The sequence below is a fragment of the Mustela lutreola genome, chromosome 1, assembly GCF_030435805.1.
Source record: "Mustela lutreola isolate mMusLut2 chromosome 1, mMusLut2.pri, whole genome shotgun sequence".
NCBI classification, from domain to species: Eukaryota; Metazoa; Chordata; class Mammalia; order Carnivora; family Mustelidae; genus Mustela; species Mustela lutreola.
Genome location: NC_081290.1, coordinates 160,210,195 through 160,236,633, shown reverse-complemented (window position 1 = coordinate 160,236,633; position 26,439 = coordinate 160,210,195). Strand labels below are relative to the sequence as shown.

Genomic DNA, 26,439 nt, shown 5'->3' with positions numbered 1-26,439 from the left:
TGTGCTTAGTTTCAGAATTTTATTTTAAAGGGATTTCTATGGCACAACATAATGTCTGTGGTACTCTTAACTGAAAACCACTTACAATGACCAAATTTTAACAATTTTTGTAATTAGCTTTCATTAAAGTTTCCTAAAAATAGAGAAAGTCCACATTCTATACCATTTTGAATTTATTTTCTAACACTTTCAAAATAATTTATTGTAAAATGTTAGTTTCAAGGATAATTTATGAGGAACCATAAAACAACTAGAATTCTTTATAGTAAAATCGAGGATAAGAATCACTTTTGCAGGATGAAAATTTATCAAAAGGTATAAGTGGATTATAAAAATATCTTGTCAATCTGATGAATTTAATTAAGGGCACTTTAAAAGTTGTCTAGTTAAATTACTGCAGATATGACATGCTTCTTGAAATCCAGTCTGTAAGTGTGAAGCCAATGATTTCTTCCTGCTAAAAGCTAACAATAATTTATCTGAAAAATCCATGAAACATTTTGGTTTCTTCATAGGGTTTTATTTCTTCATAAAGATTCTTTAATAAGTTGGGCTAATCTCTGGAAGGCCTGAAATAGAAAAGAGATAAGAATTAGCAAAATTAGGATGCTACTTAGGAAAAGACTGTGATAATTTAAAAAATTTAAATGAAGAATATTCATCTTTGGTTGAGATATGGCAATTACAAGTCAAATTTAACATCAGGTGTATCTGGGTAGGATGCCATCAATGTCCACTAATATATATAGAGATAAGTATATCAGATTACCAGGATTTTTGTTTGTTTTTATAGCCCTTGAGATCATTGTTTTCCATTTTTCCCACAACACAAATTATTTTTTCATATAATCTTACCTGCATATGCATTCTATACCATTTCAATTGTCTAACTTTATTCATATATAAAAGCAGAGGTAACTTATGAAAAGTGTATTTAATGATATGAGAAAACAAATAAATAGAGAACATGAAGAACCAATCCATCTGCAAGGGCAAGTAGACTCTTCTCAAGGTTAATGGCACTGTTCAATTTATGCCTCTTCTATTTAGACCCCCAAACATGCAGTCCTTAAGAACTCATTTCTTTGCTTCTTGTTATTTTGGCTAAACCCAGACTTGTAATTAACTTAAGAATATTATTGTATTTGACTCTTGCTGATAAATTTTTCTTCACAGAAAGGGACTAATGGCTTTCATGAATGTGTGCTGAATTTAGCTCAGACTAATTCCATGTAGGGAGAAAAGAAGTTTTCTTCATAACTTGTTAGGAATTTGCCAGCATGGTTCAGCAAGTCTGAAAACAGTTCATGAAGATGATGAAGTTTAACTTCAACTTGGTCTCATGCCTTTGTCTATTTGCTGCCATTAAAGTGTGTCTTTTAATAGCAATTCATGAATTTTCAAATGATACCTGTTTTTCAGAAACCCAAGAGGACATTAAACAATGTTGTAACTCACAAAAGGAACACATGCACCAAAAAACAGAATTGATATCTAGTGTTACTCTGAAGAGAATATTGTACTCACCACATCCATCTCTTCTGGAGAAGCTGAAGAGAAGGACGCTCTAAAGTAAGGGCTAGGAGCTGAGCTATCAACGTAGAAAATATTTCCAGGAAGCATTAATATCTAAGAGAATTAATGGAAAATAAGTGAATTACTCAAAGAATATATAGGTAGATCCAATCTCAGAGAGGGGAAAGACTTTTTACATTTAAAAACAATTTAAAAAATCATGAGAAAAATCATTTTATGTAAAAAGTCTGTATGTCCTAATGAAACAAAACTATACAAAAGCAAAGAATCTAGAAAAATGTTTACAGTAAATATGGCAAATGCTCCCTCTTCTCCATCTAAAGAATATAACACTAAATAAAGAATCTAAAATCTAATCTAAAGAATAAAACACTAAAATTCTAGCTTTGATGGGTAAAAAACAGCTTATAAAAGAAACAGAAATGGTAATAAACATGAATAAATGGTAAACCAACTAGGAAAGTAACATAAATTCAAACAATGAGAGGCCATTTTTAAGTTATCAAATTTGGAAGTGGGGACTTGGATGGTAAGTAGGTGTTGGCAGAACAAAAAGTGGGTAAAGAGTATTTTAGGGAGAGGAGAGTGTAATGGCCTTAAGATGGTAAGAAAATTGGTTCTTCAGTTGAAGAACTGAAAGGAGGTAAAAATTTCAATAAATAGAGTGAATGAACTAAAAATGTGACGTATGTCAAGACAGTAGTGGGAACAACTGGTATTCTTGACGTGAGCACTGTGGCACGTGGCTCACCAAATGCGAACTCTATTCCCTCTGTTTCCTGGTGCACAAATATATTCTGTTGCTCAGATTCTTTCTTGTTATGTATGGCCACATGATCGAAGTGATGCATGCCACTTCTAGGCCTTGCCCAGCGAAATCGTCCCCCGTGTGATCCATCACACTCTTTCCATTTTACAGTCATTGTGGAATCCATGCATTGAAGACTAAAGAGCAGTGAGAAGAAAAGAACCAGAGTCTCTGAATTGCTGGTTGGAACAGAGGTGGCTGAAGATCACATCTTTGAAAGTTTTATGTGAGTCAGAAATAAACTTCAGGTGTGGTAGGTCTTTGAGATTATTATGTAGTACAATCACGTGCTCTGAGAGCATTCACTGTTGTTATGTAGTGTCCATCTACACACTGTCTACTAGAGTAAGGTGACTCAGGAGTGAAATGGTTTGGGGCATTCTGGGGGAGAGATTTCAAGGCAGATGATAGGTTTCTGTCTTGATTAATAATCAAACAAAAATCATCATTTCAGGGCGCCTGGGTGGCTCAGTGGTTTAAAGCCTCTACCTTCGGCTCAGGTCATGATCCCAGGGTCCTGGATCGAGCCCCGCGTGGGGCTCTCTGCTCCGCAGGGAGCCTGCTTCCTCCCCTCTCTCTCTTGCCTGCCTCTCTGCCTACTTGTGATTTCTCTCTCTCGGTCAAATGGGTAAAATCTTAAAAAAAAAAAAAAAGAAAAGAAAAGAAAAGAAAATCATCATTTCTCTCAATATAGTGGAAAATACTGGGGTGTATATTACAAGCAAGGAGTTGTAAAAGAAGGGGGGAATAGTGAAAATCTCCTTGTAAGATGACCGTAATTGGGCTGAGGTTGTAGCTGTAAGGTTGAAGATTATTTAGAAAAAGTAAAGGTAAATGCAGCAGGATATATGGGACAGATGGAGAACACCGAAAAAATAATGAGAAAGTCTGAGTTCTGTGTCCTTAGCACCTACCTCAGAGATACATACAAATAGCCACTTACCAAATGATCCGGATGATAATGGCATTGACAGAAAAGCAAAGAAAACACGAAACTGATTTATGATGCTAAAATGTATTTCTTTGAAATAAGTCACTATTTACAGAGTACCTACTGTGTAGAATTAGTAGGATTAGAACAATGAGTAAAGCAGGAGTCTTGCCCTCAAGTAAGATGGTTAGAGAGGATGTATGACTTGAAGTCCAGGTAGTCAGCTCCCAGGCCTGTCCCAGGTTTGACCTCTGGACATCAATTTTCTAGCATCCACACTACCTCATCTCTTATGCACTAGCACGGTCCTGTGCCAGTGCCAACACAACCTGCTCGCTTGTACTTACTGCTTCAAAACAAAAGGGAAACATCTTAGTTTACAAAAGACTGGCAAACATGACAGAAGCATTATTTCATGGAGAAAGGATACTCTTAGGTAACCTGGACAGCTACACAGAAAAATATTTAGATTTTCCACACTAGTTAATGCCTCTGAATAACTAAGTAGATTTAAGTACAAAAGGAGAGAACAAAAAGCCTAGAAGAAATCCTTACAGCTCAATTTTAGGTGAAAATAACAGGATACAAACTTTTCTGTGTAATTTTAACCATGGAAAATAACTGCACAACCAAAATACTACATATAGACAAGCTCTTCAAGAAAATATACCACAATGGTCACAAAATTGGGGTGGTGAAATAATGGGCTACTTAAATGTTTTTCATTATACTGTCATGAATTTTCCAAGTTTGCTAGCATGCCTTACTTACTTAAATCAGAGGAAAAAACCCTCTGCTCTTAGCCATTAAACTAACTGGTAGCTGAGATGAATGACTGTATTTCCATTAATGTAGACCAGAAGAAGAATGATATAGCTCAAAAATCTATTTTTATTTTAACAGTGAGATAATAATATTAGAAATATAAGATATATAAATATGAGATAACATCTGATATTAAAATATTATGGGTTGGGATAGAAGGCAATGATAAATATCTCTCTTCATTTTTATTTTAAGTGAAAAATCACTTTAAAGAAGTATAATCCCCCCCTTACCTCTTTCTTAATGGCTTTTTCTTCAATCAGTTGTTTTACATCAGAAATGCCCTTAATTTTAACCCATAAAAACATTCCAGCAGTAGGAACATTCCATTCTGCCAAACCTACAAACCAAAAAAGAGAATAAATATATGCTAAAACCCTTCAGATGATACCAAATATATCAATTAATGCATAATTGTAGTAACTGTCAACTAGTATGTCCAAAAAAAGTTCCTTTGGGGATATCATTTTTAAAACATAGAATTTAATGAATTGAAGTTCTGAGTTTATTTAAAAAATAAGAGACTAGGGGTGACTGGGTGGCTCAGTTAAGTGTCTGCTTTCAGCGCAGGTCCAGGAATCAGTCCCATACCTGGCTCCCTGCTCATTGGGGAATCTGCTTCTCCCTCTCCCACTATCCTGGCTTATGTTCCCTCTCTAGCTGTCTCTTTCTCCATCAAATAAATACACACAATCTTAAAAAAAAAAAAAAAGAGAGAGAGAGAGAGACTGGGATGAAGGGAGAGAGGGACTGACTCTTGTATATATTTCCAATTTTAGTCAGTCTTAGGGTAGTGCAAGGACTCTAAGGCCTGTGTCTACTTCCCTTAGTTAGAACCATACTGAAGCCAACTATAGCTCTTTCAATTATAGGAGAAGATTCTTCGATTCCTTCCAGATTCTTCCAGTGCTTCAATAAACTCTGCCATTTATACAACAGTTTTGAAGTCTGATGGATTAGAGTTTTTATCAGAATATAGTTGATTATGAAAAGAAGTACTTAAAATGCAATCATACCAGAAGTATTTGTAGGCTTTATGTTTCACTGGGTATTAGGATAAAGAAACCAAGAAGGAAGGACAATTATTTTAAAACTTGCTTTTGATTAGAATCTGTTCTTTTTTTTTTTTTAATTTTATTTATGTATTTGACACAGAGAGGGACACAGCAGGGGTAGCATTAGGCAGAGGCAGAGGGAGAAGCAGGTTCCCCACTGAGCAGAGAGCCTGACACAGGGGTTCTATCCCAGGACCCTGGGATCATGACCTGAGCCGAAAGCAGATACTTAACTGCCTGAGCCACCCAGATGCCCCTAGAACCTGATCTTTAATGCCACTGTACAAAGTGGTAGAATAGTACTCTTATTAAAAAGGTAATTCTCTATTTACCAGGAATTTATAGGGAACAAGATATGACAGAAATAAGGAACTGATTTTTTGTTTACTATTATTCACACCAAAAGCTTTTTTAATGGTATAATTAAAACCACATCAGGTGCCTGGGTGACTCAGTGGGTTAAGCCTCTGCCTTCAGCCCAGGTCATGATCTCAGGGTCCTGGGATGGAACTCCCACATTGGCTCTCTGCTCAGTAAGGAGGCCTGCTTCCTCCTCTCTCTCTGCTTGCTGCTCAGCCTACTTGTGATCTCTCTCTGTCAAATAAATAAATAAAATCTTAAAAAAACACCCAACACATAATTCATTAATAGAAAATTAAATCTAAATCACCCTGCAATCAAATTAGCAATAAATACTATTAGATAAATGACACTAACGATTTGAATGCAAATAATTTATAATGAGAGAACTGCCTTAGGTTATACTATTAAAACAAAAGTCTTAGAAAATTGTTTGACAATTCCTCTGCTCAAATTTTGGGGAAAATTTGAAGTAACTCTAAAACCTTTGAGCATAGCTATCATTTACCTTTAAGTTATGGCCAGCTGATTTTTAGACTAAAAGTTCTTTTTTCTCCCCTTTAAGCCACAAATTCTTTGCAGCAGACAGGTAAAGTAGAGATGGGCAGAACAGTGACAGGGTTTGCAGACTATTACTTCTGAGGGTGACAGTACTTGACAATACTCCTGCACTCTTGTTTCTCTTCTCCCAAGATTATTAACAATGACTATGCAGTGTTCACCCCCCACTCGTCAAAGTGCTGGTGTCTATCACAGGGCAGGATGGATATTCCACTCACCACTTAACCATTTGTTTGCAGCTGCCACTATTGCATCCTTCTGGTTCATATAGAAATCAGCAACCCTAGAAAAGGAAACAATGAAAAGCATGTGTTTAGTTCACTGACTGAAGACACCAGAAGGCTCTGGAGTTCAGTCTATAAGAATCTTGTTTTCTATCTTGATTAAAATGTTGAATGCTTGAAAAATGAATAGAGCATGTTTATTTGCATTTTTTCCTTCATTTTGGAATAATCCTAATGAAAATTAATACAGGGAAGCCAATATCTATGTAAAATATGGAAGCTAACATGCAATACCTGTCTACATGAACCAGGAAACCCTCTTCTCCCCACTGGTGTAGAAGCTGTGAGATCAGAAGCTAAAAGAGATAAGAAAATAACAAATATTACGGTTTGGTCTCTAAATGTTTTTTTGTTTTTTTGCCAAATATAAAAAGCAAATCACTCTTGATTACCTGTAAACCACAAGAAAATATAACAAACTGAACCAAGATTTACACAGTGATTTATAATAAATGTTAATTAATAACAGTGGCAATAAAATAATAAATATTTATGTAATACTTGCTATGGGCAGAAACTACTGTAATATATTAATACATTTTAATTTAATTTTTGTAATAACCTTATTAGGCTATTATTTCTATTTTACTGATGAGGAAACCAAGGCACAAGGGTTAAATGAACTTTCCCAAGGTCACACAGTTAGTGAGAGACAGAACCTGGATTCAAGTTAGACTGTCTAGTTCCAGATCCATACTATTAATTGCTATACTATATCGCTTCTCTAAATTTGTTTAAAAATACATAGTAGATACGTGCTGTGTAACATTTTCAGTGATTTTTCTATATAAAATGGAAGTTCTAAATACTATAGATGGATAGTGAAGTTTTGTTGATAACAGGCACAAAAAATATGGGAAAAAAACCCCTAAATTGATAAGACATGGGGACATCTTTATGCTACAAAGTAACGGTAGGTTAATTCAATTCTCATCTGCCTTTCTTTTTTTTTAAGAGTTTATTTATTTATTTGACAGACGGAAATCACAGGTAGGCAGAGAGGCAGGCAGAGGGTTGGGGGGGAAGCAGGCTCCCCAATGAGCAGAGAACCTGATGCGGGGCTCCATCCCAGGACCCTGGGATCATGACCTGAGCCAAAGGCAGAGGCTTTAACCCACTTAGCCACCCAGGCACCCCATCTCATCTGCCTTTTAGAGTAAACATCTGTGGTATTTTATCTTCTAATACAGTCCATATCGAACACAAGATTCTGGATCAGTGATTTCTCTCCCTGCCACCTTCACTCAGTCTTACATGCTAACATCTATTTTCTATTCTGATTGCTTAAAAAAAAAAAAAAAAAGAAAGAAACCCAAACCCTCCTATTTCTGACATTGTCCTTACCTGTGTAAAAGTGCTGGGGTGCATGGTTGAGACTTGTGTGTGAAAAACAACTCTCTCTATCAAGGATTTTGGACCAGTTATAAACCCTATTCTCAGCCTACACAAAAAGAGAAAAGGCACAAGACAAATTCTGTGTTAACAATTAATACATGTCACTTTACTGATTTCATTAGGAAGATAGTTGTGACCTGGGGACAAATGGGCCTAGACAATTAAAACATTCTAATAAAACTAGCTACTTATTATTTAAAATCCAAATTTAAGTGTACATTTAAAATGGAATACAAGTCTGACCAAGTATTTTGAAATGTGTTCTTTTATATATGGAACTGAAAACCTGACCAGACCCACTACAACTTTAGATTAACACCCAAATACCTTTGATTACTGCAGATGGATAAAGAAAGAAAAGGCATATATTAAAATTAATAATCAAACTGATATTTTAAAGTAAGTAGGAATACTAGCATCTTAAATGAGAAATATTTGGACTAAAAGACACTCAGGTATAGTCTGTCTTTTTTAGATCTGGCCATAAATTAAGACACAAAGCCTTACCCAGAGGAGAGGACTTTTGAAAAAGAGTCTGTTCTGATGACACGCCCATCAACGTCCATGGAAAGAAATGTTGGTGCCCGGGGCTTAAAATGGAAAAAATACGTATTGTTTGTTTGAGAACTCTGTTAAGTGACTGTGTAATTATTTTGTGTAGGGAATGGAGAGGGTATAGCAGTAACACAACCATCTTTTCTGTTACCTTAGTCTCAACCTTTAAAATGGAATAAGAAACCGAGATGCATGTTTTTTAGTGAGTACCTGCTTAGCTTTGCTGCTTTTCTGCCAAAAACAAAGAAGAGTTTACTCATTTGCTTAAGATGTTATTATTAGAAATTCAGGGAAACCTCAAATAGGCCTTCCTAAGCTCAAAGGTTGAGATCCAGGATTAACAGATTTAGAGGAAGGATTCAAGAAAAACTCATTTGGATTAGATCAAAATGAAGAGGGCCAGCAGCATTCAGGGTTGCTTCAAGAGAGAATGATGATCCTTAGAACAGCTAGGAAGATAAAACAAGATGAGAAATGTAGTCAATCTGCAATATGGACTTGAGTATTTACTTCAAAAATAGATGCACACAGCAAAGAAGTTCCAGATCATGTGGAGGGTAGGGAGTAGGTAGCTAGATGTGATAGTCAGCAAACTATACAGAACAATCAAGGGTTTTTGTTCTTTTTCAGTAGATTTAAAGGGAGCACTGAATCCAAGCAGATGCTCTCCCTGAGAGCAAATGAAGACAATGTCTGATTTTGAAGATATCAGTGGGAGTCTGTGCCACTACTGCTATTAGGAGATCGAGATCATGAAAAGTGGCATATATAGTGAAAAAGAACCTAAAAATCCATTATTCTGTAGGTAAGATCCAGGCCTTCGGTGACAGAGATGCTAAATACATGGCATTCTGCCGGTTAATGCAGAATGGACACTGCTAATTGAGCACGGCTATCTTTCTCTTTTAGATCCTTGTCAGACATCATTCCAGTAAGCCACTACCAAGAGACTATTGTTCCCAAAATGGAACCTACTTCACATCCCTGGTATGATGTTTAAAAAACCATGCACTAGGATCTGGAGTTTGAGAAGACTATCAGCCCTGACTCACTCTGTTTGACCAAATGCATGGTATAGAGCACTACTATTTTAAAGGTAAGTTGTTTCTGGAAAGAGCAGTAATACCAGACATGACAAGTATTAACTCCATGATAAAACTGAAAGACTAAGGATTGGAGTGGTAGCAAATTATTAATAATTTTACTTAATTTCAATGTAAAGATAGATTAGCTCCTACTTCAAAACCAGGCTAAACTCAAGTCAGTGTAATAACTTACATGTTTATCTTCTAATCGTGAAATAAATTCACATCATCACTTACCTTGCTGAACTGGAGAAAATAGTAAGGATCATCTTCTATGATGAGGAAATCATATTTTCTTGCGAGCTAAAAAAGGTTGAAGTAGTATATTTAATTCTTAAGGACCATCTAATCTGAAAATCACTTGGAATCATAATTCTTTGTATTCATTCAAGAAGCTACTGAGTGCCTTTTGTCCTAGACAATGAAGATAAAGAGATGAATGAGGCACTCACTGAAGGCTCTTCTCACGGAACTTAAATTCAGTGTTCTGGGAAAGACAATATACGTAAGCCAATGGACAATGAAGAGAAGAAATACTACACAGGAGGTTTTAGGGGCTGGGAAGGGTGATGAACAGGGTGATGTGTGTGTGTGTGTGTGTGTGTGTGAGAGAGAGAGAGAGAGAGAGAGATTGGGTAGCTGTTTCAGTCTGAATCATTGGGAAGCCCTTCCTGACAAGATAACACAAGAGCTCAGAAGGACAAAGTGGCCTGAAGCAGGAAGGACGATAAAATAAGAGATGACAGGGTCTGAGATTAGACTACCAGGTCAAATAGCTTTGTGGAGCAGATGAAGCAGATTCCCTGCAAAGGGAATCCACTAGAGGATTGTAAACAGGACCACAACACTGGCTTTACCTTTATATTTGGGGGGGGGGGTGGGGAAGGATGTGACTGGCTGCTTGTGAAGAATGACTGGCTGGAGATGGAGAAAGGAGTGCAGCCGGGGTCCAATGAGGAAACTATCCTCATAGCTCAGTGAAGGAAGGTGGTGTTTGGGAAGACCATGGTAGTAAGGGCAAAAAGAGAGAAACAAGTGGATTTGGATCCATTCGGTAGTGGAGTCCACAAGATGGATTAGATGTAGAGGGTGGTGGGGGGGAGAGAAGAGAAAGAGAGGAGTAAAGGGTCACTGTTCATAGAGGCACTATTTACAGAGATGGGGAATGTGAGGGGTTGGGATTGGAATTAGGTGCGGCTGGACTAAATCAAGAGTTCTATTTGTTCATGGTAGGTTGGAAATGTCTATTAGACATTCATGGTGGATATTGGAAACAGAAGCTGGATGGAGAAGTTGGATACAGAAGCCTGGAGTTCAGGGGAAAGGCATTCCTATTATTTAGAATGGAATTTATAGCCACAGAAACGGATGAGACTATCTGGGTGTAGTATGTAAATAAGAGGAGAATGCAGGACAGAACTCTGGAGTATGTGAAAAATAAGACAACACTTTGACACACAGACATACAAAAATGAGTGGAAGAAGCTATTTGAAATCTTCCTTTATGATTCTACTGCACATTCTATATAGTTTAATATGTCTTTGGTACTTATATTAAAAAGCTATTAGTAGCAAAAGTCTAGGGAGCACAGTAAGGTACATAAAAGAGAATTTACTAAAGGCACACTTCTCTTATTTTTCAAAGATTTTTGTACTGTTAGGTATGTGTTTGATATTTTAAAAAAATGGTTGCTATGAAAAGTTAGACATCATAGTCACATACCTAAAAGAGATTTGACAAAGGAGCATGCCTCTTATTTTTAAAGAATTTCTTTGTAACTTAAAATGCTAAGGAGTAGGAAAGAGAAGAGAGAGGATGAAAACATAAAAATAAAATAATGAAAATCAAACTTGGGGTTTGATTACATAAACTCATAAAATTTAACAGTAGGTCAAAAATGCCATTTCTTTTTTATGAAAATATCAATTAAGGGAAAAAAAATCTCACAGTTAACCAAGGATGGGGTAATTTCTGTGTTCCTATTTATTAGGACCCTCGGGCATAGATGACTTCTTTTTATATTAAAAACTATCTTCCTTGTAATAATAAAAAATAAGAAATGGAACTTGCACAGTACTCTTCTCAAAGGTCAAAAATAAACAAGGACATACCCACAGAACGTATTCTTTTAAAATACCTCATAGATTTCCTTCTTGCGGCTACTTGTTAATGAGTTTCCAGTAGGGTTGTTGCCATTTGGGACAATGTAAAGACATTTGGGGGTGTTTTTTTTAGGGTTCTTTGACTCCTCCGGTTTCCATTTGGAAAGGACTTCTTTGAGGGAGGCCGGAATCATCCCATATTCATCACTGGCGACATTAATGATGTTGCAGCCCAGTGGCTTCAGCTGTTGAGCACAAATAAAAAGACCAAGATTCAGACATGATTACAGAGTGTGTCACTGGTTCTTCTACTAACCAAGGATGTTACCATTTATACTCTTTAATGTATAAACCTGCACTCATCTCTACACTCAAAGGCTTGAGGTGGTATAGTCTCATTTCATTGTTGTCCTGGGGTAGATTCCATTATCGTTCAAAACTATCCCCCGTCAGTTCCCATACTTCCTTGCTCATAGGTCAGGATTGGCCATATGTCTCGCTTTGGCCAGTAAATTGTAAGCCGAAGGGATGTGTGTTTTGTCCAAGCAGAAGTTTTAAAATCCAGCTTTTGGTTCTCTGTTCCCTTTTCCCTTTGCTCTAAGACCAGCAATGCTCCAGACAGAGGTTGCTTCTATCAGCCTGGGGCTTGGTATGGAGATGTCGTGGAATAGAGCAGCAGCTGCCTTTTGGTTGATATGTAGAATGTGGAAGAAAGAAACTTTCTAGCCATAAGCCATGGAGACTGGGGTGGTTTGTTACAGTGCATAACCTAGCCTCTGACTGAATTTTCATTAGAATTATGATCAGAACTGGTTCCAAAAGAGATGTGTATTAACAATTTTTTTTTGGACAATGTTAAACATAGAAAGCATCTTTTATGTTAATACCTAAAATACTTACAAGCAGAGGTGATATTCAAAATATTTAACAGGTGATACAGCACAGGCACATCAGAAACAGTACCTGACTGGAAAAGAGTCCTGGGGGCCCCTGCATTAATTTCGTATCATGGGAAGTTCTGGGTGGTCTTAGGAGTGGGGCCAGGGAAGCCAGGGTGGTGATGGGCACAGAGGGGAACCGGGCAGCAGCTTACCAAGGTGTATGGAAGTATTTTGTATTTACCAAATGCTAAGCCTGAAATCACAAAGAGTGGCCTTGCTTATAGACATAATTTTATAAAAATCTTGTGGAATCTCATTCTTGGATGAACATAAAGAAAAAAATGGAACTTTAGAAATAACAATAATTTGAGTGAGGTTCTCAGAAGAAAAATTTTTCAAAGGTAAGCAGACACTCTTTTAGCAGTCAAATGTGGAAATAATCCATACAACTTTATGACAAAGGTAAAAGTTCTTAGGCTGAGGAAACACATCTACCATGATTAAACAAAGTAATATTGGGCCATGAAATAAACACATGTTCCTTACTAGCAAATCTCCTCATAGCCTGGCACACAGTTTCTGTCTGGGTATGTGGAAACGTCTGTGTGTGCATGCGTGATGCTGATCACACAGACACTGGTTTCAGATTCATAGGCATTACATAAAGAGTTTAGTAAAGTAGTTAGTATCAGATTGAAATTAGTATCCAATTACTAAGAAGAAGAAATTATTTTACTTTAGTTTTTTATTGTGGCAAATAGATATGACAAAAAATTTGTTTTCTTCTTAAAAGACTTTACTTGAGAGTAAGAGAGAGCATGGGTTAGAGGGAGAGAGGGCGGGAGAAGCAGACTCCCTGCTGAGTGCTGAGCAGGAAGCCCCACACAGGGCTTGATCCCAGGATCCCAGTATCATGACCACAGGCAGACACTTCATCATGAGCCACCCAGGCGCCCTTCAAATTTTGACATTTTTAAGTGTACAGTTCATGGCATTAATCACATTCACAATATGTGCATCAGTGCACTACTGACTTCTGAAACTTCTCTTCACCAAACAGAAACCCGTTAAGCAGTAACTCCCCTTTTCCCCGTCTCTGGGCCCCAGTAACCTCTAACTTACTGTCTCTGTGACTCTGCCTATTTTAGATTTAAGAAACAAATACATGGAGTAATACAGTATTTGTTGTATTGTGTCTGGCTGCTTTCAGTTGGTGTAATGTTTTCAAAGTTCACCCATGTTGAAGTGTGTGTTGAGACTTTGTTCCTTTTCGTGGCCGAATAATATTCCATCATATGTATATGCCACAGTTTGCTTATTCACTCACCTGTTGATGTACATTTGAGTTGCTCCTACCTTTTGGCTATTATGAATAATGCAGCAATGGACATTTGTGTACAATTATCTGTTTGAGCTCCAGTTCTCACTTAATTCTTTTTGGGTATATACTTGGAGTTGAACTAGTGAGTCAGATGGTAATTCTAAGTTTAATATTTTGAGGAACTGACAAACTGTTTTTCCACTGTGGATGTACCACTTTACATTTACACCAGCAACACCAGATTCAGTAACACTTGTTATGTTACATAAAAGAAGTAGCTATACCATAAGTGACTCTTAATCTCACAAAACAAACTGAGGGTTGCTGGGGGGAGGGGGTTTGAGAGAAGGGGGGTGGGATTATGGACATTGGGGAGGGTATGTGCTTTGGTGAGTGCTGTGAAGTGTGTAAACCTGGTGATTCACAGACCTGTACCCCTGGGGATAAAAATATGTGTTTATAAAAAATAAAAAATTAAAAAAAAAAAAAGAAGTAGCTATACTAGTAGATTTAAGGCAGTATCTCACTGTGTTTTTGATTTGAATGATTAATGATGATGTTGAGCATCTTTTCTGTGCTCACTGGCAACCTGAATATCTTCTCTGGAGACATGTCTATTCAAGACTGTTGCCCATTTTTAAAATAGGTTCTTTTATTGTTATTATTGTTATTGAGTTGTAGAAGGTCTTTATATATTCTGGATATTAAATCCTTACCAGATATATGACTTGCAAGTATTCTCTCCCATTCTGTAGGATGTCTTTTCACTTTCTTCATAATGTCCTTCAGGGCACACAAGTTTTTAATTTTTGATTAAGTCCAATATCTATTTTTTGTTCTTTTTGCCTGTGTTTTTGGTGCCATATCTAAGAATTTAGTGCCATATCCAAGGTCAGGAAGATTTGCCTTTATGTTTTCCTCTAAGCTTTTATAGTCTTAGCTCTTACATTCATGTCTTTGATCCATTTTGAGTTAAACTTTTATATGGTCCAAAGGCCTAATTTCTTTCTTTTGCATGTGAAAATCCAGTTGTCCCAGAACCTTATGTTGAGGAGATTACTTTTTCTGTATTGAATAGTTCTGGTACCCTTGTCGAAATAAAATGACCACGGATGTGTGGGTTTATTTCTGGACTCTCAATTCTATTGCACTGGTCTATATGTCTGTCCTTGTACAAGTACCACACTGTTTTGATCAGTAGAGCTTTGAAGCTGGCTTTGAAATCAGGAAGTGGGAGTCCTCCAACTTTGTTGTTCTTTTTCAAGACTGTTTTGGCTATTTGGATTCCTTCCAGTCCCATATGAATTTGACAACTGGCTTTTCTATTTCTGCAAAAAAGTCTACTGGAATTTGATAGGGATTGTTTTGAATCTGTAGTTTGCTTTGGTAGTTTTGATATCTAAACAATATTAAGTATTCCAATTGATGGACAGGTGATGTTTTCCCATTTATTTGGGTCTTCTTCAATTTCCTTGATCAGTGTTTTATAGTTTTTAATGTACAACTCTTTTACCTCCTTTCTTAGATTTAATCTCAGATATTTTATTCTTTTGGCTGCTATTATAAATGGAATTGTTTTCTTAATTTCCTTTTTGGATTGTTTACTTGGAAAAGCATTTTTTTACAGTATCAATTTCATCTTTACTTAGGAGTTTTGAGAAAATCTGCCTTTCATTAAGACTAGCTAATAGCTTTCTATTATTAATTGTTTAAGATAATATTAAACTTATGCCAGTACCATGCTGTCTTGGTGATCACAGCTTTGTAGTAAAGCTTGAAATCAGGCAGCATGATGCCCCCCATTTTAGTTTTTCAACATTTCCTTAGCGATTTGGGGTCTCTTCTAATTCCATACAAATTTTTGGATTATTTGCTCCAGCTCTTTGAAAAATACCGGTGGAATTTTGATCGGAATGGCATTAAAAGTATAGATTGCTCTAGGCAGTATGGACATTTTAACAATGTTTATTCTTCCGATCCAAGAGCATGGAATGGTCTTCCATCTTTTTGTGTCTTCTTCAATTTCTTTCATGAGTGTTCTGTAGTTTCTCGAGTACAGATCCTTTACCTCTTTGGTTAGGTTTATTCCCAGGTATCTTATGGTTCTTGGTGCTATAGTAAATGGAATCGATTCTCTAATTTCCCTTTCTGTATTTTTATTGTTAGTGTATAAGAAAGCCAGTGATTTCTGTACATTGACTTTGTATCTTGCCATGCTGCTGAATTGCTGTATGTGTTCTAGTAGTTTGGGGGTGGAGTAGACCAGTGGAACAGAGTAGAGAGCCCAGATATGGACCCTCAATTCTATAAGCAAATAATCTTTGACAAAACGGGAAAAAATATACAGTGGAAAAAAGACAGTCTCTTCAATAAATGGTGCTGGGAAAACTGGACAGCTATGTGTGGAAGAATGAAACTCGACCATTCTCTTACACTGTATACAAAGATAAACTCAAAATGGATAAAAGACCTCAATGTGAGACAGGAATCCATCAGAATCCTAGAGGTGAACATAGGCAGTAATCTCTTCGATATCAGCCACAGCAGCTTCTTTCAAGATATGTCTCCAAAGGCAAAGGAAACAAAAGCGAAAATAAACTTTTGGGACTTCATCAAAATCAAAAGCTTCTGCACAGCAAAGGAAACAGTCAACAAAACAAAGAGGCAATCCACGGAATGGGAGAAGATATTTGCAAATGACAGTACAGACAAAAGGTTGATATCCAGGATCTATAAAGAACTCCTCAAACTCAACACACACTAAACAGACAATCATATCAAAAAATGGGCAGAGGATATGAACAACACTTCTCCAATCAAGACATACAAATGGCTATCAGACACATGAAAAAATGTTCATCATCACTAGCCATCAGGGAGATTCAAATTAAAACCACATTAAGATATCACCTTACACCAGTTAGAATGGCCAAAATTAGCAAGACAGGAAATAACATGTGTTGGAGAGGATGTGGAGAAAGGGGAACCCTCTTTCACTGTTGGTGGGAATGCAAGTTGGTGCAGCCTCTTTGGAGAACAGTGTGGAGATTCCTCAAGAAATTAAAAATAGAGCTCCCCTATGACCCTGCAATTGCACTCCTGGGTATTTACCCCAAAGATACAGAGGTAGTGAAAAGAAGGGCCATCTGTACCCCAATGTTTATAGCAGCAATGGCCACGGTCGCCAAACTGTGGAAAGAACCAAGATGCCCTTCAACGGACGAATGGATAAGGAAGATGTGGCCCATATACACTATGGAGTATTATGCCTCCATCAGAAAGGATGAATACCCAACTTTTGTAGCAACATGGACGGGACTAGAAGAGATTATGCTGAGTGAAATAAGCCAAGCAGAGAGAGTCAATTATCATATGGTTTCACTTATTTGTGGAGCATAACAAATAGCATGGCGGACAAGGGGAGTTAGAGAGGAGAAGGGAGTTGGGGTAAATTGGAAGGGGAGGTGAATCATGAGAGACTATGGACTCTGAAAAACAATCTGAGGGTTTTGAAGGGGCGGGGGGTGGGAGGTTGGGGTACCAGGTGGTGGGTATTATAGAGGGCACGGATTGCATGGACCACTGGGTGTGGTGCAAAAATAATGAATACTGTTATGCTGAAAATAAATAAAAAATAAATTAAAAAAAATAATAATAAAATAAAAAATAAAATAAAAATAAATAAAATTAAAAATTAAAAAAAAGATAATATTAAACTTGACAAAAAAAGAGAATCTGGGAAGTTAGAATCAGTAGAGCATAAAGATCACCTCATTCACTGCCCTATTTTTTTTTTTAAAGATTTTATTTATTTATTTGACAGAGAGAGATCACAAGTAGACAGGGAGGCAGGCAGAGAGAGAGGGAAGCAGGCTCCCTGCTGAGCAGAGAGCCTGATGCGGGACTCAATCCCAGGACCCTGAGATCATGACCTGAGCCGAAGGCAGAGGCTTAACCCACTTAGCTACCCAGGTGCCCTACCCCCCTACCTTAAGCTAGGTGTTAGATGACAACTGAGAGTAACTCTGGGCACCTGAAGTGATGGGTAGTGTTTCCTTCCTTAGGGAGTCAGGAGTCAGGTAAAGGCTCATGGCTAGGAAGTTCTTATATTGAGTTGAAATAGCTTCCCTTTGGTTCCAGGCCTATGAACCTAAGGACCTGCACAAATCAGTCCATGGCTATCCTAAAGTACTATGCCCCAGAAGATCCTACTTGTCAGTGTTGTGTTCTCACTAGGGCAAAGCAAAGCTGGATGACCAGCTTCCTCCTTCTGGACATTATAGTCCCATTAATTTAACACTGGAGTGGAAAGTCCTAGTTACACCATATTGGCTTACAATTATATTAAATTGACATATAACATGACTATACTTAGACGTATGGTAACAAAAGTAAAGAAAAAGTTAAGTTTTTTGTAAATGAAGTTGCATGTCACATGAAATATTAAGAAAGCTGGATGTGATTTCGCACAGCTTAATTTCAGCACCTACACTTTTAGATTTTATAAAAAGAAATGTATAAAGCAGAGGGTATATTTAACATATTTTGCAAACATCATTTAAGATTCTCCTATTTACAGATGGAAGATACTATTTTATTTTTCCACAGACAGAGAATTTTAAAGGTGTAATGTTTTATTTATTAAAAGAGAGCTGCATTTTATAAAAATGTGTACTCACAGCTTGAAGTGTTCCTGAATAAACAGGTTCATTTAGGAGGACATTATCTCCAGGATTAATGATCATTTCAAACACCTAACAAAAGAAGCATAGGTTAGTTTGGATAGTATTGTTTCCATTCTTAGATCCCTTATTCAGTTTGAGGATTCTAGGATTCTACAGTAGGAATTGGCAAATTTTCAGTGAAGTACAGATGGTACATATTCTGTGGGCCATAATATCTCCATTGCAACTATTTATCTCTGCCTCTAGAGTGAGACGGCTGCCAAAGACAATATACAAACCAATAGGTGTGGCTGAGTTCCCATAAATCTCTATTTATAAAGTCAGATGAGGGCTGGATTTGGCTCTCAAGCCACAGTTTCTCAAACTCTGTTCTAGGGTAAGATAACTGGTTTGGCTCGTAAAATTCATATATTTCTTTTATTCCTTCTTTGAAAATACATTGAATATTTACTGTAAGTCAAGCCTGTGTATGGTATGGAGACAAAATGATGAGCTTAGCAACATGGTTCTTATCCTCATGGAGCTACTCATCCAATGGGAAAGCCAGACACTAACCAAATAATTACCCAATTAAGTGTATATTTAAAAACAATGACAGGTGCTGTTAAGTATAGATGCAGAAGTTTTAAGGGCTCATTGTAGGAGGGGTTGGGCATCTGGGGACTTTGGGAAATCCGGGAAGGCTTCCTTGAGAAGTGATGAGTTGGTACAGAGGATCACAATAGGTACATTTTGAGAAACTGAAAGAATTCAGTGGCTTGAAGAGGAAATGTAAAGAGGAGGGTGGAGTGAGATCAGACAGAAGTAGGCAGAGAAACACCAGGTGGATGTTTAAGCCGCATGAGGCGAGTAAGAATATCAGGTAGAGGCTGGGAAGGGGGAATCAGATTATCAGATATTCATGTTGGGAAGCTCATTCTGGCTTCATTATGAAAGAATGAAAGGTGAGTGGGAATGTATGTGTAAATTCTAGGGAAGCCTGAGGATTATCTGGGACCCTCCTGCTGCCATTTTGGGGAGAGATATGGGTATATAGCCTGACAGACAGTGATGATGGAACTGGAGAGGAGAACTGAGAAATACTTAGGAAATCCAAACCAACAGAACACAATTACGGATTACAGGGGAGTGACGAAGAGGAGGCACGAACAATGACTTGTCCTAGACTTCTGGCCACAGAGCTAGACAGATGGAGGGAGTGATGCTGTTTACTGAAAAACAGAACCACAAACCCTCAGAGAGAGGGACAAGGTGAGGAGGGTGTTTTGGTTTGAGATGCCTTTAAAACATTCTGTCATGGCACCAGGTAGACAGATGGGACACATGGATTTGGAAGGAGCTTGGAAGTTACTAGCATAGGATCAAGCACATGGGTGTGAATGGAGACACCCAGGGAGAGTTCATGGGTTCAGGGGAGAAGAGTTTTGAGGATGGAGCCTTGAGGAACTCTGATAAATGATGGATGTGCAGAGGAGGAGGACACTGCAAAGGCAGGCCAAACTGGGCCAATGAGGTATTGGGAGAAGCAGAGAAGAGTGTTTCAGAAAGCATGGTAAGATCAACATATTTAGAGGTTAGATAAGACAGGTTCCACAGATCTTAAGAGATTTTGCAGACAATATGATCTAGACAATAGATACTTCTCTCCTCAATCAAAGGGGGGGTCCATTTTAATGAAATCTTACATAATTGATGGCATCATCTTTTCTTTCCTTGTGGTGTGTCACAATCTTCAGTTCAAGCCTCTCCTTCCTATCATTTTAACAACCTGCATCTCATGACAACAGTAAGGGCATCAACTGAGATAGACATTCAGGCTTTTGTTTCCAATTTGGTCTATAAAGTTCCCTTCACCTTTTCCTTATGAGCTTTCAGCATTTTATGACAAACAGCATCCTTATTATTATGACAAACAGCATTCTTATTACTTCAACACATTATTCTGTAAAAATAATTTAAAATTCACTAAAGCTAAGTAGATTGCAGCTTTTACATTTTCCTAAAAAGAAAAACAAAGCTACTCTGGTTTAACATAAATAAGAGTCCTTTTTAGTCTAGCTGTGAAGACTGAATATAGAGAATCTTTAACTGGGACTAATTATTCATGAAAAGGAAAAGAAAAAAGAACCAGAAGAGACTGAGAACCACTAATACAGTCTCTTGTGAAAACTCCCCAGGGGTGGTTATACATCTGTGGGCTTGCTGGAACCCAGGAGAGAGGCAGATGGAATGAGAGAGAAAGGGCACTGGGGAGGTTGGGGGGAGGTGTGGCGATAACAGGAGAACTAACCTAGAGAGAAGTCAGGTACAGGCACAGACCTAGATCTACAAAAGCACAGTCGAGGAGACCAGATGTAAGGAGTGGTGAGCACAGGTGTTGAACTAAGCAGGCAGGCAAAGGAATAACATTCCCTCTCAGGAGTATCAGGAATACACCTTCTAAAAAATTTTTAAAAAATTTGTTGAAGTAATGTGTTGAAGTAATAAGAATATAATTTTTCCTCCCTCTTTTTGTATTTAATTGGGGAAAAGGGGGGAATTAGCTACTGTTTGAGTGTTTGCTTGAAGACAAACATCTATGGTTCTAGTGAAACTTCATAACTACATAAATCAAAATGTAACCTGAATCTCTGAGCCAGATGACATTAAGCGGTGCTCATTAAGCTTCTGGTAGGACTTGAGTACTTCCTTAATGGGAATCTTGTTTAATGACTCATAGTTCTGGGACATTAACCACATGATCTACACTTAAGAAAAATCCGGTTGGTGAATGTCTTTAAGTTCCCCTTAAAACTCTACATAAAGACAAGATAGACTACCAGTAACTCATTAAACATGACCCTCTTATGTTTAGGTGAGAAATGACTCTATTTATGAAATATATTTGATTCTTAATGTGGGGTTCCCTTTCCTTTCAGTCTTACCTTGCAAAGACCATCTTGGCTGCCAGCTGTTATGCATATGTCCATCTGTCCTTGACTGCTTGGATAATTGATGGTGGGAGGATTATGTAATTTTACTTGTAACTGTTTTAGCCAGGACAACAGCTCTGGGATTCTAAAGCATAAAACGTACTTTCAAATTTATAGTATTAAAAAACATAATAATTATAGTCAAGAATTAAATGGTAGCTTTATGCCAGGAACTTTATTCATTCAATTTAAAAATCCTCAAATGCTTTTTGCCAATATTAATAATCCTATTTAAAAGACAAGGCAACAGATTTAGAGATTAAGAAATTCACATAAAGTCAACCAGCTCAGATTAAATGAGCTGAGATAGGAATCTACATCTATCTTATTACAAAGCCTCTTCTCTTTCTTGTACATTAGAGTACTCACTGCATAATCTATTCTTTGTTCTAGGAAAATTTCCCTAGGCTACCTAGAAGTTCAGTCTCAAGATCTTTGTATCATGGAAAGAAAGGCCTATTGTACATATTACATATAATTCATATATAAATAATGTGTTATATTTCAATATACTTTTCTTTCACAGAACAAAGAAGACTTTAATAAAGTATAATTTAATTTGTAGGCACTCCATACATTACCCTTTATCATTGGAAGAAGATCAGCTAAGGAAAGTCATAAAGCATGTGTTTCAGCTTGCTTTTAAGAAATTAAAGACATCTGGGGACACCCGGGTGGCTCAGTTGGTTAAGCATCTGCCTTCAGCTCAGGTCCTGATCCTGGGGTCCTGGGATCCAGCCCAGGTTGGGCTCTGCTCAGTGGGCAGTTGGCTCTCCCTCTCCCTCTGCTCCTGCCCCCACTTGTTTTCTTTCTCCGTCTCTCCCTCTCTCTCAAACAAATAAAATCTTAGAAAATATTAAAGACATCTGAACAGAGGGCAATATTTTTGCATAAGGGGTCTGCAACTATTAAGGGAACACAATAATTACAAAATTTCTCCCCAAATTTCTGCTGCTTCCTAAATTGTCCTTTTCCTCTTTTCTTCTAACCTGCTCTCTTCCCTTAGCTATCTCAATTTTTTTTCCAGTTTCAGCTCCAATGGTATTTCCTTTGACAAGCCTTCTCTGAGTCTCCCCATTATTTAAAGTCAAGCAGTCACTGAGGAGGAAGCATTTAATAAACCTGTTGCTCTTAATTAATCTTTGAAAACGCTGCCCCAAACCTTCCTACCTGTGGAATACCCAGTTAAAAATGACACGTTACTTTATCAGGGGGCCTTAGGATGTTGCTCGTGAAAATGAACCAACAAAATTATGGTATCTTTTGATAACTACCCAGCACTTTGAGAATACTGAAGTGCCCTCTTCATCATCTCTTCATCAAATTGGATGGGCTTTCCATTTTTTATGGTGATAACAGCAGTCTTAAAAGGGAACGTGTTGGGGTTTGGTGATCCAGTAGCCAAGGAGATGACTGATTTCGGTGCCTTTATCCGTATCTCAGCTGTAACACACACAGAAGAGAAGAGGAAACACTTTCATTGAAGACTTTCATAAACAGAGGTAGCTCAATATCTTGCATTATGATCAACGAAACTGTAAAGCTGAACAATTTCTACTTTAAGAAATTCTATTTTTAAAATACTAGTCTAAAATAAACACATCAAGTTACTTTTTTCTGCACCTACCTCGCCGGCGGAGGAACAAAAGAATGGAGATGCCCAACTAGGGCAGAGCAACAAGCAAGTTAAGCAAAGTTAAGCAGTGACCGAAAACCCTCCTCTCTCCCATTTAGTGCCCACCGGCGCACCCGCTCCAGGCCTTTCTCGCTGCTCGTCGGTTTCCCAGGCCTGCTCCACGCCGCCACATCTGCCCATGGTGCCTAACACCCACTCACCCTGCAGGAAGAGGCTTTCTAGAGGGCACACGCCCCCTCTCTTCCTAGGAGGGGTCCTCCAACAGCCCGTGTCTCTAATGCTGCTCCGGCTACCGTCGCGCAGAGATACCCGATCCCCCGCCTTCTGCTCCCACCCAGTTCTCGGAGAACAAAGTCCGTCCCTGTTTCAGGTGCGCGGGAGGGCACCGCCGCTGGAGGCTCCGCGAGAACCCCGCATCCCCGGAGGAGGGGCGCCGGCCCAGGACTCACTCGCGACTCGGATGGCAGAGGGCGTTCTCGCTGCGCTCGTGGCGGTGAGGAACCGTGAGTAGTTCATGTCTCTGACACTAGCGGAAAACTAGAAAAACGAAATAGCGGCGTCCAGTCGCGCCTCCGAACTCTGGGAACGCCACTCGCTCGGACCCACCCCGCCGTCGAAACGCCCCGGCTGGAGGCTGCGCGCCGCGTCTGGGTCCCGAGCGGCCCGGGGGCTGCTGGCACACCGGCACGGGGCTCCGCAGACACAGCGCCGCTCGCACTCGCGGCCCGCACCCCGCACCCTCGGGCGGCCCCCTGGGCGGGGCGCGGTGCAGGTCCCGCCTCGCTGGGGGCCTGTCTCGCCGGCTCCCGCCCCGCGCCTCCGCCTATGACCGCCAGCCCTGCGCACCTCCCCACCGCGGGTGAGCGTCCACCGCGCAGGGCGAGCAGGGTGATGGCCCGCCGCGAGGCTTTTGCAGGCCAGCGCCTGAGTCCGTTCAAAGCGGGCCCGACTCTTGACCTCGCAGCTGGGAGTCACCGCAAGAGAGGTCGGGTTGGCGTGGACGCCGGCCTGAGACCTCGCCGAAGAGCTAGTTGCCGGGGGGCGGGGTGGGGGGGGGGTGGGGGAAGGAGAGGGGCGTGCCCCGGAAGTCTCCCGAGCCTAATCCTTGAGTGCCATCTGGTGGCTGCTTTCGTCTATTGCAGCAGGCTTCCTAAACTGCGTTTGGTCGGCTAGGCCAATTCCGTGCAGCTTGTGCTTACCTGGAGTCTTCTGGCGCAGGAGCTGGTGCGTCTCACCCCAAGAAACACTGCTGTGTTTCATACTGATCTTTCCGAAAATACCTATAGCACTATCCCAGGAAGTCACCCAGGCGACCCAGATGATTTGCAACGATACTTTGTCCAAGATCTGAACATTTTAGAATGAGGACGGGAGTGTTGAAACAAATTTTGGAAGAATCACTCTGAGGGTCTCCTCAAATTTTACTGTGTTTCCTCCCCTTGGATTTTCTGACTATTCATTATGGACATCAGTTAGATGTAGGACTTAGATTAAACTCTCGGGCTCACTAACACAGTTTTCCCTGTGAGCTCTCAATGGGGGAAGATTTTGAGACAGCCCCTCTCTTTTATTCTTACATAGATATATGAGAGAGTTACTTATTTTTAACAAATTTTAACCTGGCTTCATTCAGTAAACATTTATTGAATACATCCTGGATGAGTTTTGACATATTGTCAGAGGGCTCTCTTCTAGACAGAAATAGATTAGTCCAGGAGTCACTTCTATCCTTATCATGGTCCTGGCAACAAAAGGTTGAGATAACCCAGTGGAATCTTTATGCTGGCAGCTAAATACCAGAAGGGTATTTCTGGTGTTAGTAAATCCCATCTGATGGTTTACACCTGCGTGTCTTTGGACAAGTTACTTTTTTGTGCATGAGTTTTCTCCCAGAGTGGTCAGCAGGATTAAACCAAAGACTCCATATTAAGCACATGGGCACAGCACCTTCACATTTGTAAAAACACTTAATAAATGTTAGCTCTTATTATGAGTGGTTACAAAGTTTTTATATAAATACTCAGCCTCTAAAAATTTTTGGCTGGAGAAAGTACTTGGCAACTCTTAAGGCAAGTTGTGTCCTTAGTTAATTCATGAATACCTTAAGGATCTTTCTGAGATTGTCTATTTTAAAAAGGCTTGCCCCTGAATGTTTCTAGAAATTAGCTGGAGGAGCTCTAAATACATCTAAATAAAGTATAGATCTGGGTTGCATATGAAATGTAACTAGAAATATTGGTGTTACTGGAGACTGCAGCTTCTTTTTGGCTCCAATAAGTATGGTTCCCTCAGATGCTTAACAGAATCCTAAACTTCCCTTTGGTAGTTGGAAAGGGTAAAAACAGTCTGGAGTTTTGGGCTAAGAAAACATTCAAGATGAATTTTTGCAACCACATGCATGCACAGTTCTATGATTCTTATAGTATCTATTATATAGATACTATATAATATATAGTATATACCCTTAATGGGGTGCCTGGGTGGCTCAGTGGGTTAAGCCTCTGCCTTTGGCTCAGGTCATGATCTCTGGATCCTGGGATTGAGCCTAGCATGGGGCTCTCGGCTCAGCAGGGAGCCTGTTTCTCCCTCTCTCTCTGCCTGCTGCTCTGCCTACTTGTGATCTCTCTCTCTGTCAAATAAATAAATAAAATCTTTAAAAAGAACAGTGCAGAACTAGGCCCCCCTCACCCCCCATACCCACCCCATTAGTAGAATACAATTCCTGGAACCCAAACTCAAGAGATTTAAGGCCATCAAGTCATAAGATACAGGTTCTCAACCTTAAACACTTTGCTGAATTTTTTCGGGGGGGGGGTTGCTGCCCTGGAGTTGGATAGGGGAGATGGCTGAGGGTGCTGATTGGAATAAGTGGGGTGATAATTAAGGCCAGGTACAAGAGCATAGAACTGTCCCTTGAGGGAGGTCTAAAGGGAATGTACAGGACTGTAGGATTATGTTCAGAAAACTCAAGGCAGAAAATGGTTACTGTGATGGGAAAGGGTCAGGCAAGAGTTAAGTTAAGTTAGGGGCTTACCTGACAATCAGAAGCTGGAAATAGATTGCCAATGAAATCAAACAGACCAGACTTTAAATTTGTAAGAGTGACTGCAGAAGGAATTCTCCCGCAGGAGTAAGACGAATGAGCAAGGTTCACATCTCAGTGCTGCCTTTTGAAAGTCTTGGCGTAAGACTGCCTGTGGATAGAATTAAAGGGCACAGTTCTTCTGGACCCAGTTATTCTTTAAACATTTACTGAGTGCTTGCTCTGTGCTAGGAACTGTAACAAATTAAAAAATATAAGACAAGTCTGGAAGAGCAAGTGTTTGCTGGTTGAGGGGTTAGCATTTTCATATAATTCAACATCCGTGGCTGATATACAAGCTGCTAAGGAAAGCAGAGAGAAGGTTGTGGCTCTTTCCAATGGACACAAGTTTCCCACTGGGTTA

At 39.1% G+C, this 26,439-nt stretch overlaps 1 protein-coding gene across 2 annotated transcripts; it reads right to left on the bottom strand.

Annotated features, from left to right (window-relative positions):
• AADAT (aminoadipate aminotransferase) lies at positions 1-26,136 on the bottom strand. 2 transcript variants are annotated; one of them, XM_059177739.1, is made up of 14 exons: positions 26,028-26,136; positions 23,443-23,530; positions 22,632-22,800; positions 21,310-21,442; positions 18,380-18,454; positions 11,534-11,743; positions 9,633-9,698; positions 8,263-8,345; positions 7,705-7,801; positions 6,595-6,656; positions 6,295-6,359; positions 4,334-4,440; positions 1,528-1,629; positions 1-569 (listed from the first exon to the last, which is right to left on the bottom strand). In XM_059177739.1, exons 2-14 carry the CDS (start codon positions 23,507-23,509, stop codon positions 528-530), a joined length of 1,278 nt encoding a protein of 425 aa, XP_059033722.1. In that variant the 5' UTR covers positions 23,510-23,530; positions 26,028-26,136; the 3' UTR covers positions 1-527. The 2 variants fall into 2 exon arrangements, with proteins under 2 accessions (XP_059033722.1, XP_059033713.1); XM_059177730.1 differs by lacking the exon at positions 26,028-26,136 and adding an exon at positions 23,840-24,041.
• Positions 26,137-26,439: the final 303 nt, after the last annotated feature.

Excerpts from the sequence above, each read along its gene's own strand:
- AADAT (XM_059177739.1), bottom strand. The coding sequence starts at position 23,509 with ATGAACTACTCACGGTTCCTCACCGCCACGAGCGCAGCGAGAACGCCC. Across the intron at positions 7,802-8,262 it reads TCAAAAGTCCTCTCCTCTGG|GCTGAGAATAGGGTTTATAA; the intron begins GTAAGGCTTTGT and ends CTTTTTGTGTAG. Across the intron at positions 4,441-6,294 it reads TGCAAACAAATGGTTAAGTG|GTTTGGCAGAATGGAATGTT; the intron begins GTGAGTGGAATA and ends TTTGGTTTGTAG.